Source organism: Sceloporus undulatus, chromosome 4 (genome assembly GCF_019175285.1).
Source record: "Sceloporus undulatus isolate JIND9_A2432 ecotype Alabama chromosome 4, SceUnd_v1.1, whole genome shotgun sequence".
Lineage (NCBI taxonomy): Eukaryota > Metazoa > Chordata > Lepidosauria > Squamata > Phrynosomatidae > Sceloporus > Sceloporus undulatus.
Genome location: NC_056525.1, coordinates 144,191 through 158,093, shown reverse-complemented (window position 1 = coordinate 158,093; position 13,903 = coordinate 144,191). Strand labels below are relative to the sequence as shown.

Sequence of the window (13,903 nt, the reverse complement as noted above, 5' to 3'; positions counted from 1 at the left end):
GAGAGAAAGGTCAGGGGTCCTGCACTTGGGGCGGAAAAATGGATTGCAGAGACCTAGGGAGGGGCTTGATAAGCCTCGGTGCGAAAGAGACCTAGGAGTCCAAGGAGAGCCCAGTTTGGACCTGAGTCAAGAGTGTGATGCGGCAGCTAACAAGGCCAATGCGATTCTAGGCTGGATCCATGGAAGTCTAGTGTCCAGACGGAGGGGGAGAATGGCTCCCGGAGAGAGGCACAGTCCTCCTCTTCTTGGGGCTGTTTCCAAGGCGGGGCCGGTGCCACCCCCCGAGGGAGCAGGCCTTGGCTGCGGGGAGGGGCTTCTCCTGGCTCCTCCCCTTCCGGAGGCCGTTGACGGGGCGGTGCCTCTTGGCCCCGGGGGCGGGGCTTCAGCGCCTGGCCCCTCCCCTCGGCCCCTGCCCCTCTCTCTCTCTCTCTCTCCTTTCCTGCAATGGCGGCGCCTGCGGAGGCCTCGCTGGGGGCCCTTCGGGGGTCTCTGGGCTCGGTGCTTTCGGGGCTGCGGGGTGAGGAGGCGCGGGAGGGGCCTCGGGGGGCCTTCTCTGGGGCTTCCGGCGCTCTGCAGGCGCTCAGAGGCCCGCCGCTGCTGGCGTCTCTTGCAGGCGGAGAGGCCCCCGGAGGAGAGGCGGCGGCGGCTTTCGAGGCGGGGCGCTTCTGGGCATCCCTCGGTAGGCCTTGGCGGGGAAGGAGGGCCCCGGGGCCTCCCAAAGGCCCGCCTCCCTGGCTCCTGACCGGGCTCCCCTTCCTCCCTCTCTCTCTCTCAGCGGGGGCCTTCGAGGCGGCCTCCCGGGAAGCCACCCAGCTCAGCCTGGCCTTCGCCCGGGAGCCCCCCGACGGAGAGGTAGGTAGGGAGCGGGAAGGGCTGGCGGTTGCGGGAGAGCCCCTGGGGGTGGCCCAAGAGGCAGCCCCGCCCGGGCCCCGGGGGCTGGGCTCTGGCATTGTCCGCTGGCTCTCCGCAGGCGGGCGAGCGTCTGGCCGGAGGCGTCCAGCAGGCGGCGCTGGCGGCGGCCTCGGTCTACTACCAGCTGCCCAAGGGCCAAGGTGAGCAGGGGCCTGGCTGGGGGTCGCGGGGGGGGAGCCAGGGGCCTGACCCGGCTCCAGAGGAGTGACCCTCGGCCTTGGCCTCCCAGGGACCACGCTGCGCAAGGCGGTGCGCGATGCCACGCTGGAGATGCTGGAGGGCCTGGTCCAGCTGACGGAGGCCATCCTTCGGGCGCCAGGGCTGCCCAGGTGAGAGCGGCGGCTGAGTCGACCCCTGACAAGCCCAGGACCCTGGAGTTGGAAGAGACCCAAGAAGGGCCCCTTCTTCTTCTTCTGCCATGCAGCAACTCTCCCTTCCTTCCTTCCTTCCTTGCACTTGTTGCAGTGTCTCTCGGGAGCAGCTGGTCTCCACCGGAGGCCTCTGGGAGGCCTGCCACCGCGTCTCTGCCCTGCCTCGAGGTACGCTGGCCAGGGTGGCTTGCGGGCAGGGGACTGGCGGCTGCCCTTGGAAGTCAGGGGCAGGGGCAGCCGTCCCCCTCTGGGTCCGGGGGCAGGAGGGGGGCCCAGGGCAGGTGCTCCTTTCTCCCTTTTCGGCACAGATAACCAAGCAGCAGTGGCCTGGGTCCTTTCCTCCTGCCTGGGGGTCGTGAGGGATGCCCTGGAGGAGATGGAGCAGGTAAGGGGAGCTGGCAGGAGTGGGTGCCACCCAGAGAGTGCTGCTGCCAGGCCTGGGGGGCTTCCAGCAGGGGACTGCCATCAGAGCAAACAGCTATTCCGGGGGAGGGGGGGTTGCAAGCAAGGCGGACCAGGCTCCTGCACCTTCCCCACCGGCTGGCCTCTGGAGATCGGGCAGAAAGGGGAAGAAGCGCCCGCTGCTCATGACCCGGTGGGTGGCTTATTTTAGAAATCGAATTGGCTCAAACCATCCTCGCTCTGTGCTTTGGGGCCCAAGCGCCAAGTCCTGCCTCCCCTCATGAAAAGGCTGGGCAAAAGAGGGAACTTGGCCCGCCAGCAGCTGGGCCTAACCTGGCATCTTTTCCCACAAGGGCCACCTGTTTGCCCAGGCGCTTGCTTGGCCTGCAGGCTCCTTGCCCACTGGCTTGGGTCTGGCCCTCTGTTGACCATTCACCAGGCCGGGAGGGGGGTGCCAGGTCCTCAGGGGGCATTGTGCCCCTCACCCACGTCTCCTGTGCATTCCCTGCCTGCCTTCCTGTTCATTGATCTTTTCCAACATGTTTCAGTTGTGAAGTGCTTAATTCTATTTTGGGGGGGAGGGTTGGGGGATATGATCTGTATAGTTTTTAATGTTGGAAGCCACCCCAATTGCCTGAGTGCAGATGAGGCAGGATATAAATAAATGTTGTTGTTGTTATTATCCCTCTCGCCCCTGTTGCTCTCAGGGCTGCTGGGGAGGTTCTCCCGTGAGTGTTCCCTCTGGCCCCCTCCCACAAGGGCGCTCTTTGCGTGTCTTTGCACATAGGCGCAGACGGAAGGCGGGGACCCTTACGGGGATGTCCTTGATGATGATGACCTTGGCACTCGGGGAAACCGGGACGTCTACTGGTCGGAGGCTGACCGGCGGCTGCTGGGCCCCTGCCTGGGGCTGGTGAAGTCCGCCAAGGCCTGCCTGAAGAAGGTCCTGGGGGCAGTCAGGGCCCATGGCCAGGTGGACACAGCGGAGCAGGTGGCCCAGCTGGATGACCTCGCAGACATCGCTGGAGATGTTAGTCCAAGGTGAGGCTCTTGTCAGGGAAAAGGAGGCAGCCTGGCAGGTGGGTGGCCCTCATTGCAAGAAAGCATTTTGACCAGAAGAGATGCTGGGGGCAGCATGGACCACCTTGGTGGACTCTTGTTCCTCAAGAGGTTCCCAAGGAATGCCGTAGCCATGGGGCTGGGCTACATGACCGCCCCACTCTCAGGGAAGGAGGGAGGGATGCATATATGCAGGTGGCTTGAGGCATAGTGGCCAAGCCCTGTTAGCCCGTTGCAGCAAGAACAACCGAGGGTCTTGCGGCAACCTGAAGGCTGCCAGGGGCCACATGCCACAGAGCTCCCCTCTTGTTCTCCCAGGAGCAGGAGCCTTTTGTGATGGAAATGAAATGCAAGGTGGGCTGAGGCTGACAGGAAGGGATCTGGACCTATGTGGTTGATAGGGGGTACTCATCACTCCCTCGCCACCCCCGAGTCTAGATGAGCCCATGGGGCATCAGAGGAAAGTGCAGGCTATGGATAGAGCGGCCCTGGGGTCTCTCTGTTTATCTCTGCAGCGTGGATGAGCTGGCGCTGAGCACCTACCCACCTGTGAACCAGCTGACTCTGCGACTGAACGTGAGTGCCCCACATAGCCCCACATTCCCTCCCGCATGCCGCAGCTGCAGAGGAAGCTGCTGGCAGGTCCACAGGAGGGCAGGGGGCTCCCCAGGTGCTGAGCTTATGCTTCCCCTTGAGTGGAGACTAAAGTTGGGGGGGGGCATTTGACCTTGGTGGCCATGGATCCCTGGGAGGGCCCAGATCCAGATTCAGTCAGTGCTGGGCTGTTTTCTGGGCATTGCCCTCCTCCTCTTCCAAGCAACTGGAGCCTCCAGGCGGAGGGGAGGCATAGTGCTGTGATACAGTGAGGAGAGTGGCCTGTCACTCCCCTTGCCTTTGGCATGGTCTCTCCTTGCTGCTCTGTCCTGGCCTTGCCCGGCTGGACTGGATTAAACCCCCTCCTGAAGTATCCGTCTGCCCCTGAGGAGGATGGGCTCAACCCCCTTTCTGTTCACTTGTGATGGACAAGCAGAACCCAAAACAGCTAAGGCAAGCGGTCACTGGCAGCGACAGAGACCACACAGCACCACGTGTGCCTCCCACACACGCTTCCCTCCTCCATCCCATACACGCAGATTGTAACCTCCCTACTCCTGAAAATCCCTCCCCAGCCCCAAACCAACCAGCTTGTGGGGAATTGCTTGGGAGGCGGGTCCCCTCAGTTTTAGTGCCCAGGGTCCTTGCCACACTGCCCCTTGGCCCAAGTGGGGCAGGGCCTTGGGTGCCCATCCATGAGGGGCTGGACCCTGGCATCCTGGGCCCTTTCTTGAACTCTCCTATTCTTGTCTCTAGGCGGCAAAACTGGCATCTGTGCTGAAGAAGATGCTGGAAATCACCAGGTGAGCATCGGGGGGGGGGGGGAAGGGTGGTCAGAAGGGGCTGAAAGTGGGGGCTTACTCTTCCTACCCCTTCCGCATCCTGAGGGCCCTTCTGCCCAAGGGGTGGGCCTCCTGCGGGAAGTCGTTTTGGTGTGCTCCCCAATTTCCCTCTCAAGGTCCTGCCCGCCCTTCTCCACACTGGTGAACTCCAGGGATGACTGGGGGGGGCCTCTGGTTGTGGGCTGGGTCTTGGGTGGGGGCTGCACTCACACCCTTTCACTGCCTCTGAGGGTCACTCGCTTTCTCTCATCTGCCGCAGGGCCAGCCACGTTTGCCCACCATCCGAGGAGGGCTGGGTGCAGTTCCTTGCAGGTGCAGTCGATCACAACCTGGACAGAATCAAGGGCTTGACTCAGGAGCTCCTTTGAGGGGCCAAATTGACTCTTGGTGGTTGTTCCTGGGCTGACCAGCCAGCCCTCCAGCCTCCATAGAAGCCCGCCACTGGCTTCCCAGGAATCAGCAGCAGCAGCAGAGTGATGGGGCTCCTGGGTGACAGAGAAACTGCTGCTGCAGCTGCTGCCACCGCCTTGGGTGTATATGGACGCTTGGGTCCGTGGCAATAAAGGGCAGGCAGGGCTGCTGTTGGCCCTGATCCTGTGCAGGAGCCAAGCCTGTGTCCTCTTATTTGGGAAAAACCTTGTACACTCAGCCCTTCTTATCCACAGATTTTTTATACACGGATTCAAGCATCCACAGCTTGAAAATATTCAGAATATAAGTATCAATTTCAAATGTGAAACCTTGATTTCCCATTTTTTGTAAGGGACACCATTTTGCTCTGTCATTATATTTAATGGAACTTGAGCATCCACGAATTTTGTTATCCATGGGGGACCCAAGAACCAAACCCCAGCGGATAACGGGTCCACTGTAATTATCTGTGCCCTGGAGGTGGGCTCCCCCCCCCTTCTTTTTCAAAGCAGAAGTGGGCAGGGAGGGTCAGCTGCAGTGGGGTGCTCCTGTGGGTTTCTGGCACTGGGGGCACGAAAAAGAGTTGGTCTAGATGGCCCTTTGGGGTCCCTGTCACAAGCTTCCGGTCTGAAAATTCCTCTCAAGCCGAATAACCAGCCGAAGGGAGGTAGAGAGGCACTTCTTTCTGCCAAGCAGGATCAAACCCATTGAAGCTCACTCTTCCCGGTGGAGGGGGGGGGGGATCAACCAAAGGGAGCCGATTCTTTGCCCACTCCCACCCCCTGCTCTCCCCACCCTCCCCTTGGGCAGACCCACAGAGAAGAGCTGTGTTCAGTGCCTTTAATGAATGAATGTTTCCGAGTGACATGGATGGGAGATGTCCTTCTGTCCCTCTGCCTCAGGGCTGAGGGGCTGCGGTGACCCAGGTGGTCCTGAAGCATCCTGAGTGGTGCTGGAGCAGAGGCACCTCCAGGCGGGCGGTCAGCCTCCGGCCCCCGGCCTGGCTGGGTGTGAAGGGGAGGCAGAGGACGACGGAGCCACCTGCTGGTACAGGGCCTGGCCTATGGAGACAAATATGGGGGGAAGGGGGTTGGCAGAAGGACTGAGAGAGAAGCTCCCCCTCAAAAAAACTCCTGAAGGGAAAGGGAGGTGGTGGCTCCCCCCCACCCCCAACTGTCCTAGTGGGATAAGAGCCCTCTTGGCCAGCAGGCGCTTCCTGGGGTGATGTGGGGGCAGAGAGGGGAAGGGGCAGCTGTTTCTCCCTCCAGGGTGCCTTCAGTGTTGCTCTGGGTCTTCAGGAGAGTCAGGGGGACCTACCTACCTCCTTCCCTCCCTCCCTCCTGTACTCTTGGTGTGGAAGGGGAGCTCAGACAGCCCACCCCCCAAAAAAGCAAAGGTCACCTGTAGTGCCTCTCTCTGTAGATGAGCCCCCTCCCAGAAAGGGAGACCACGCAGTCTGGCAGGGGCTCTGGCAGAGGGTTGTGCAGCTGGATCGTGGCCTCTGCTGGCTGGAACTGCACCAGGTGCTCTGGGACCTTCAGGGAGGAGGAAAAGGAGGGATGGATGGATGTGGGGGGGGGGGGGCGGCGGGGGTAATGGGGGGGGGGGGGTGTCTTAGGGCTGGCTGGGACATGCACAAATGGGTTTTTGCAGGGGGGGAGCAATTGCGGTGAAAGCTCTGGATCTCCTTTGCCTTCTAGCTGGGGGGCAGCAGAAGGAGGAGAATGGAAGGATGGGCATCCAGTCAGCCCCAATCTCCCAGGAAGCCATGAGGGAGACCCTCAACGTTATTCCTTCCACGCTTCCAACGGGAAAGGAAGTCACGGGTCCCACCCTCCCTGCCTTTGGTCCATTCTGGGACTCAGGTGGGCTCCTCACCTCCACACCTGGGGGTCCCCACCCAGCCCCATGCCCTCCTCTGGAAGGGGCTCCGGTCGCCCCCTGACCTGAAGGGTGAGCTCTGGGGGCAAAAGGCGGATGTCCTGCCAGGCCAGGTATGTGGGCTGCCTTGTCTGGCTGGCGCTGGAGGTTGTGTCTCTCAGGAGAGCTGTGAACCTGAGCAAGAGACTGCTGCGCAGGGCTGGGCCGTATTCCGTGAAGGGCAGGGTGAAGCTCAGCCGTTGCTCTGGAGGAGAGAACCAGGGACAAACATGGCGCGGAGGTTAAAGGGCAAAAGGCAGGGCAGAGAGGGCTGCTTTGTGAGCCCTGGCTGCATTTTAGCTGAAGCCATCCACAACAGGTGTGCGGCTTACCTTGACCGTCTGGGACGCTGACCAGGGACTCTTCCTTCCAGAACTGGGTGAGGGGCTTCCCGTTATACTGGAAGGGCTGCGCCCCTAGCACCACCTGAAGGTTCTTTTCCTGGCCAGTCCAGTTGGCTACCTGCAAGGAGACCTGGGCCTCCTCCCCCAGCGCCAGGGGGCTCTTGGCCTTGATCTGGGCAGCCAGCAGAGGCTCTTCTGTCCCTTCTGGGAGTGGGAGCACACCCCCCAGCAACTGGCACACCTTCCGGAAGACATCCTTCTCCTGCGGAGACCCTGCAAGGAAGGGGGGCAGGGACTGGGTGGGGGGCACTTTCTGGAGGGCCTCCGCACTTGTGGGGTGCCTCCCCCACCTGCCCACCCATCCCACATCCCCCCAGGTGCACAGCACCTGGGCCCCTTACCTTCTGGGTATTTGTAATGTTGGGTGAGGTCCTCACAGCACTCTATGCCCACTCCTTTGGTGCTGATATAGCTGCCCACGAATTTCATGCTGGCAAAGGCCCGCTTGGACTCTCCACTGGCCTGATGCACCCAGGCGGTCCGCGTGGCATTTGTGGCAGCAAAGAAGGCGCCCACATCGTAGGGCAGGTCCAGGCGGCCCTCCTTGATGGCCCGAACTGGAGCTGGCCCACAGCACCGTGACAGCCCTGCAGGGAGAGCCCAGTCCTGGTCAGCCCTGGGACTGCAGGAGGGGGCTCAGAGGGGTCAGACCAAGCCCCCCCCCCATCCAAATCTGCTGCTGTTGCAAATACTAACCTCGAGAGGGGCCTACGCAGCATCCCCCTCCCCATGTTGCAAGTGAGGTGATGTGTGTGGCACATACCGCTCTGCTGACCCTGAGGCGTGGCGTCCAGGGCTTGCCACCCACCATAGCCTGACTCCAGATCCCCACGCTCCATCCAGCACTCGTTCCACACATGGAAGGGCCTGGGCAGGAAAGGCAAGGGGAGGCAGGGGTTAGGTGTAGAGCCTCCCCCCAGGAGTGACCCAGAGGAGGCTGACCTGTGGGTAGGGGTGCTCTGGCCTCTCACCAGACTCTGGCCTCCGAGGTGCCAGGGATCATGGCTGCGCTTTCGTCGAAGAGCTCATCCACTTGCAGGCTGCCGGCTGTGTCTTGGGCTGAGGCGAAGTTGCTGACCACCCGTGTGGGGATGCCCAGGCTCCTCAGCACTGTGCAGAAGGGGGCACCAAGGGGGAGTCAGCAACTGTGTTGGGGGCCCAGCCCAGCCCAGCCCAGCCCTCTTGGCAGTGAGGGTCTTGCTCAGGACTGGGCTCCCTTGCACTGGATCCCCAAATAAGACCCAGACCAGGGTCACTGCCCAGGTGAGATAGAATCATAGCGTTGGCAGAGAGCACAAGGACCACTCAGTCCAACCCCCTGATCCTCAGAGCAGAGTCAATATTTCTAAAAGGTCAGGAAGGCCCACCAAGCAAAGGTCATCCTGGCAGAGAAGAAGTTCCTCTTCCTGGGCAGAGGAAGACTGGGAGCAGCAGAGTCCAGCCTTCCTTTTCTCTGCCCTGGGCCTTTATGCCTAATTGAAAAGCACCACCACCACTACCCCGGTCATCAGCCAGCTTGGCATCTCACCTGCCAAGGACTACAAAGCCCATCAGCCATTTGGAGTTATGGTTCCAAAGAGGGGGTGTTCTGCTCATCCATTTCCCCCGGGTGCTGCTTGGGGGCCCTGTGGCCCTGCCCCCTACCTGAGCATATGACAGCCGCAAAGACCCAGCACTGTCCATAGCGCACTGGCTGGCACCGGCCGGCCAACCATTGGCGCAGGATTGGGCCACTGCCTGGCCACTTGGAGGGAGGTGTCCCATCTCTGCTGTACTCCCCTGACCAGCACCCCTCCAGGACGGGGTGGTGGGTCTGGCTGTTCAGCTGCAGAGAGAGACGGGGGGCAGGAGTCAGAAGCCCTCTACTGCCATGGCCCCCACATGCTGCTTCATCCTACCCTCCTGCTCCAGTCATGAGTCCAAAGGTGGGTACACGTAGGCACCTGGAGGCTGGAAGGGCAGCCCTAAGCTGGGCAGCTGGCCAAAAGGAAGAGGAGTCCATGCCCCACCCCATGCCATGCCACACCATGCGCCCCTCCTTACCATGGTGTTGACCAGTCGGCAGACATGGAAGGGGCTCCTCAGGTGATTGCATAGGGTCTCCTTCTGCAGCCAGAGTAGGCTGATGTCCAGCAGGGCCAGGCTCATGTCCACAAAATCTTCTGAAAACTGAAAGGTCAGCAAAGAAGCACCTTCAGAGCGGGGGGGGGGGTGACCCCACTCCACTCCTGGCAGACTGGAGGAGGGCAAACCAAATTCAGCCTAGGAAGCTGGGTATGTTTAGCTTGGAGAAGACTGAAAACTATCATGATAGCTGCCTGGAAATATCTGAAAGGATGTCATATTAGAGCAAGCTTGTTTTTTGCTGCTCCAGGGAAAAGATCCTGGAGCAATGGATTCAAGCTGCAGGAAAAGAGATTCCACCCAAACATTAGGAAGGAAGGACCTCTTGCGTGCAGCAGAATGGCCTGTCTCAAAGGGCAAAGGGTGAAGGGCGGTGGGCTCCTCTGCTTTGGGCTTCTCAGCTGGGGCTGGGTGGGCCTCTGGCACAGCAGGTGCTTTAGCTCTGGGTTCCTGCGTGCCTGGAGTGGGTTGGAGTAGATGGTCCTTGTCCATGGGGCTGCTGCTTCTGCAACTGCTGCTGTTCCCCCGAGGACAATGTGTTCTCCCTCCCCTGCATTGCTCTCACTTGTCCAAAGTCCCAAGGGTGCTGCTGGGGGTCTTCATCCAGCCCCCAGAAGATGGTCCCTTCTTCATTGAGAATATATTCCTCCCGCTGGGCTTCGTTGCCCAGGAAGACACAGTCACCTGGTAGAGGAAGAGGAGCATGAACAGGCCTTGTGGCTGGTTGGGTGGCCAGGCCAGGGGGCAGCCCTGCTCCCTCAGGGGCCCCCTCTGCCCCACGCCCCCTTTAGCAGGCCAGCCTCTTAGCCTCCCCCAGACCAAGGGGGATGGTGAGTGGGCCCCCAGTCTCTCTGGCAAAAAGAGGGGGAGCTGTTGGGGGGCTGCTGACCTACCTGGGCACCAGGGGTTGAAGAGCAGAGTGAAGGTGCCCAGCGGGTGCTGGGTTGCTCGGGCCCCCCAGGCCGAGAGCTGCCTCAGCAGCAGGACGTAGTGCCCAATGGGGGCATCGGCTGGGGAGGTCACTGCCACTGTCCATGAAAGGTCACTTCGAGATTCCAGGGCAGCTTCCCATCCGGCAGTCTGGCCACCGAGGCTGGCAACAGGGAACTGTGCCAGGCTGCCCTCTGCTCTGGTCAGCCACTGTCCTGCAGCCAGAAACAGGCATGGGAGAGAGACTGCTGGGGGTGGGCAAAGCTGGAGCCTTGTCCAAAAATGCTCAGGCCAGCCTAGAAGGGGAGGGGGCTCTCCACCAGAAACAGGGGGCACAAGGCAGCTGGGCCGGCTCCTCTCTGTCCCTGTGCCACCTTGCAGGGGTGTTGAGGAACATCCTGACAAGCAGCCACCTCTGTCAGCAGGAAGGGCCTCCCTTTTTTCCACTAACTTGGGCAACTCCAAACCCCAGCATCATCAGAGGACTCAAAGGAAAATGGGGAAGGCCAGAGACCACCCCCCAACCACCCCCTTCCTCCCTCCCTCCTCCTCGGCTCACCTGTCTTCTGTGCCATGAGGGTGGTGGCCTTCAGGACCTTTGACCACTGTCCTGCTGGCACTGGCTTGGCAAAGTGGATGGTGAGGGTGAAGGGCTGTCCGCGCCGGACCACCAGGCGCTCAGTGCTGATGGAAGCTGTCCGGTGGGCCTGGTTGTTCTGGGCCGGCTGGAAGTGGCACCTCTTGACCTGCAGAGCTGGGGGGGGGGGGGAAGGGGGGGGGCCAGGTGAGTCCGGCTTGCCTTGTGGGTCTCAGCCAGGCATAGGAAGTGCAGGCGGGCAAGGAGCTTTGTTGGCCAAGGGAAACAGGGAGCAAGTGCCTCCAGAGGCAACAGAGAGATCAAGGCGGATCCTGCTACTGGTGTGTCTGTGTCTACCTGGGGATCCTGCACTGGACAGGTGCGCATCTGTGGGGAGAGGGGAGTGTTGGATTCAATGGCTTAGACCCCAGCCCTGTGGTCCCATGGGGTGACCCCTCCCAGAAGCCAGTTGTCCCCAAAAGTGTGCCCCTCACCCCTGGCATGACCCTAACCCTAACCCTCAAGTGGAAATGCAATAGGCTGGATGGTTCTGGCTTTAGTGCTAGTGTTCATTTTTGCACTTTAGGATCTTTTCCAGCTCTTTCATGGCTACCCTTCCCATTCCTGGTCTTCTGACTGTAATCTGCATTCTGAACTATATTTGATCCCAGGTAAAGGAACTCTTTAACATCATTGCAATTTCCTAATTGAATAAGTTGAATTTATGTATTTCTTGCATGGTCAATATTTTTGTTTTCTTTATGTTCGGAATTAAGCCTGCCTTTGCACTTTCTTCCTTGACCCCTCTTAGTAGTTGTTCATGTCTGGGAGGTTTTCAGCTAGTACTAGGGTGCTGTCTGCGTATCGTAGGTTGTTGATATTCCTTCTTCCTATTTCCACTCCTTCTTCTGGGTCCCAATCCATTCAGGCCCTGGTCTCCAACCTCAGCAAGGGAGGGAAGCCGACTGTCCCCCATGGAGGCACACACAGACCCCCGGCCACCCCCCTCAGCCCCTGCCCAGCCTCGGCCATTGGCTCTGCACTCCTTTCAGACTCTGACTGGTGGCTTGCTCAAGATCCCTGGGCCAGAGACATGCGGGTGGGCATTCACCAGGGGCCAGCCAGGTCTCCTCACGCCTCCCCTCCCCTGCAAAAACAAAGCCAAGGCCCTTGAGAGTTGCTGCAGTGACTGGGCAAAGCATGGAAACCACCAGCTGGAACTAACAGAACCCCAAAATCATCGGTGCCCCTAACAGGGCTACTGCCATGAAAGCTGTCCCTGCACCAGCTGTGCCCAGGAAGGTGCCACAAGCCCTGTGAGGCTCACCTTGGCCCATGTTGGCTTGCTGTCCAGCCTCCCTTTCCTTCGCCTCTGGTGGCTCTCTGGCTGGTGGGCGGCTGGACCTTGTCTGTGCGGCCCCTGTCTCTGGGGCGGGGCAGCCCTTGGCTCCCTTTCCTGCCCCTCCCTCCCTATCTGGCCACCAGCAGCTGTGCCAAAGAAGCTGCCCACCCACATGTCATCCAGCCACTGCCTTATCTCTTGCCCCCCTCCTGGGCTGGGAGTGAGGGTAGGACAGCGGGCACCCGGGTGGGAATCCTCCCTCAACTGCCCTGGCTGCTAGAGAGAAGAACCACACGCGGAGGACACAGGGGAGGATGCAAATATTTTTATTGAATGTGGAGAGTGGGGAGAGAGGGAAGGAAAGTGGCCCTTACTTGGCAAAGATGTGCCAGGGTGCCACCTGTCATACCCTCCAGGGTTAGGGCTGCGGCTCCTTCTGCTGCTAAGGCACCCGGCACACCCTCCATCCGCTCGCTGGGCTGAGAGCCACCTCCAGTTGCTTGTGGCCCTTGATGGGGGCAAACTCACTGCCAGTGAGGCTGACATGGAGCTTCCGGAGGCCACTCTTGTAGGGGGTCAGCTGGAACTTGACGCTGGTCTGTGCACGGGGCCCGAGGGAGCCCAACCTGCCATGAAGTGGGGTGGGGTGGGGGGGTTAAAGGTCTTAGTAATAGTGCCCTACATCCCTCTGGGACCCCTTGCTCTGTGAGGGGGCTTCCCTGCTGGAGCACCGGGGAGGGACACAGCCTTCCCCCCACTTTTCATAGAGGTTCCTGTGCCCCTTCCTCCCCCTTTCCTCCTCCAGATCCTAATGCCACCCCCCTCCAGCCCCCTTGAGACTCACTCGATCCGGAGCTGGCCCCTCACGAGCCCACTGCCTTCCACGGTCAAAACGCAGTGGCCCACCGGCTCGGGCAGGGGGTTGGCAAACTCCACTTGCAGCGGGAAGGCCTGGTTCAGCACCACGGGGGCCAGGACCTGTGCCAAGGAGGGAAAGAGAGCCACTAGGACCAGGTTTGACCAAGGAAGGTGGGTGGGCAGGTTCCTTCCCTTCAAATCCGCTGCCTGCCTTGGGTTCCCTGCCCTCCTTCCTTCCCCTGGGTGGGGAGGGGGTGTGGAGGTGACCTACGTTGATGAGGAGGGCAGGGCTGGCAACCGTGATGGTCTTCTCGGCCAGGGCCTTTTGCCAAGAGGTGTTCTCCTCTGCCATGGCAGTGATGTGGAGCTGCTTGTCCTCACCCAGGTGGGGGCCATACCGTCCAAAGGGGATCCGCCAGGGCAGCTCCTTCTCTGTGGAGGAGAGACAGTGCACATCAGTCCCTGTGCCGGCCAGGAGGGCCCAGGGCAGGGGAAGAATCGTGCCCTTGTCCCACATCGCCTGCCCCCCTTCCCTCAGCAGGCCTTACCTTCCCTGGGCCCAAAGGAGAGGTAGCGCAGGTCCTGCCAGCAGGGGGGCAAGGGGCGCCCGTTGTGCCGGAGGGGCTGGGCACTGAGGCTCAGCTTGAGCTCTTTCCTGGCCGACTCCCGGTTGCTGACCAGGAGCCTCAGCTGGACGTCCTGCCCAACCTCAGGACTCTCCACCAGCTGAAGCCGCAGGGAGGTCTGGGCCTTGGGGGCCGATGGGGGCTCCTCCTGCAGACGGGCCCCCCTGCTACCACCAAGGTCTCTAAGAGTTCCACAGGGGTCTGGCATGGGGGGACCCAGTGGGGCTGGATGGGGCCTTTCCTCCCAGGCGCAGGGGGTCCCCAGCATCCGTCCGTGCCGGAGGGCCTTCAGGACGACGGCACGCTCTTCCCGGGAACCTGGATGGAGGAAGAAAGGCTGGTGCTGCCACAAAGCCAAGGCCACCCACTTGGCCCCCTGGAGCAGGCTGGGCCCTGGGCCCTCCACTGTGAGGGGAGCAGTGGCCCACCGGTCTCCCACACTCTGAAGGAGGAGGGTCCAGACTAAGCTGACATTCTCTAGAAGTATAGTGTCTAGATCAAGAGAAGTAATAGTGCCACTGTATTCTGCTC

At 61.0% G+C, this 13,903-nt stretch overlaps 3 protein-coding genes across 4 annotated transcripts in view; 1 reads left to right on the top strand and 2 right to left on the bottom strand.

Annotated features, from left to right (window-relative positions):
* Positions 1 to 392: 392 nt before the first annotated feature.
* CCNDBP1 (cyclin D1 binding protein 1) lies at positions 393 to 4,789 on the top strand. 2 transcript variants are annotated; one of them, XM_042465415.1, is made up of 11 exons: positions 430 to 517; positions 614 to 679; positions 776 to 852; positions 971 to 1,052; positions 1,142 to 1,241; positions 1,378 to 1,451; positions 1,592 to 1,668; positions 2,473 to 2,726; positions 3,260 to 3,320; positions 4,095 to 4,141; positions 4,440 to 4,789. In XM_042465415.1, exons 1-11 carry the CDS (start codon positions 445 to 447, stop codon positions 4,546 to 4,548), a joined length of 1,020 nt encoding a protein of 339 aa, XP_042321349.1. In that variant the 5' UTR covers positions 430 to 444; the 3' UTR covers positions 4,549 to 4,789. The 2 variants fall into 2 exon arrangements, with proteins under 2 accessions (XP_042321350.1, XP_042321349.1); XM_042465416.1 differs by lacking the exon at positions 614 to 679 and having other exon boundaries at positions 393 to 517.
* A 628-nt stretch (positions 4,790 to 5,417) lies between these two features.
* LOC121929312 (protein 4.2-like) lies at positions 5,418 to 11,969 on the bottom strand. Its single transcript, XM_042464737.1, has 13 exons — positions 11,874 to 11,969; positions 10,529 to 10,723; positions 9,933 to 10,184; positions 9,605 to 9,723; positions 8,959 to 9,084; positions 8,560 to 8,740; positions 7,887 to 8,025; positions 7,679 to 7,782; positions 7,257 to 7,502; positions 6,844 to 7,128; positions 6,538 to 6,716; positions 5,993 to 6,126; positions 5,418 to 5,652 (listed from the first exon to the last, which is right to left on the bottom strand). The coding sequence occupies exons 1-13, from the start codon at positions 11,881 to 11,883 to the stop codon at positions 5,490 to 5,492; spliced, it is 2,133 nt and encodes a 710-aa protein (XP_042320671.1). The 5' UTR covers positions 11,884 to 11,969; the 3' UTR covers positions 5,418 to 5,489.
* A 295-nt stretch (positions 11,970 to 12,264) lies between these two features.
* LOC121928060 overlaps positions 12,265 to 13,903 on the bottom strand; it is a 30,315-nt gene continuing 28,676 nt past the window's right edge. Inside the window, exons 28-31 of the mRNA XM_042462274.1 lie at positions 13,295 to 13,690; positions 13,018 to 13,178; positions 12,733 to 12,866; positions 12,265 to 12,514 (exon numbers count right to left, since the gene is read on the bottom strand). Of these exons, the coding sequence (XP_042318208.1) occupies positions 12,331 to 12,514; positions 12,733 to 12,866; positions 13,018 to 13,178; positions 13,295 to 13,690 (875 nt within the window). The 3' untranslated portion in view covers positions 12,265 to 12,330. The remainder of the gene's footprint in view (positions 12,515 to 12,732; positions 12,867 to 13,017; positions 13,179 to 13,294; positions 13,691 to 13,903) is intronic.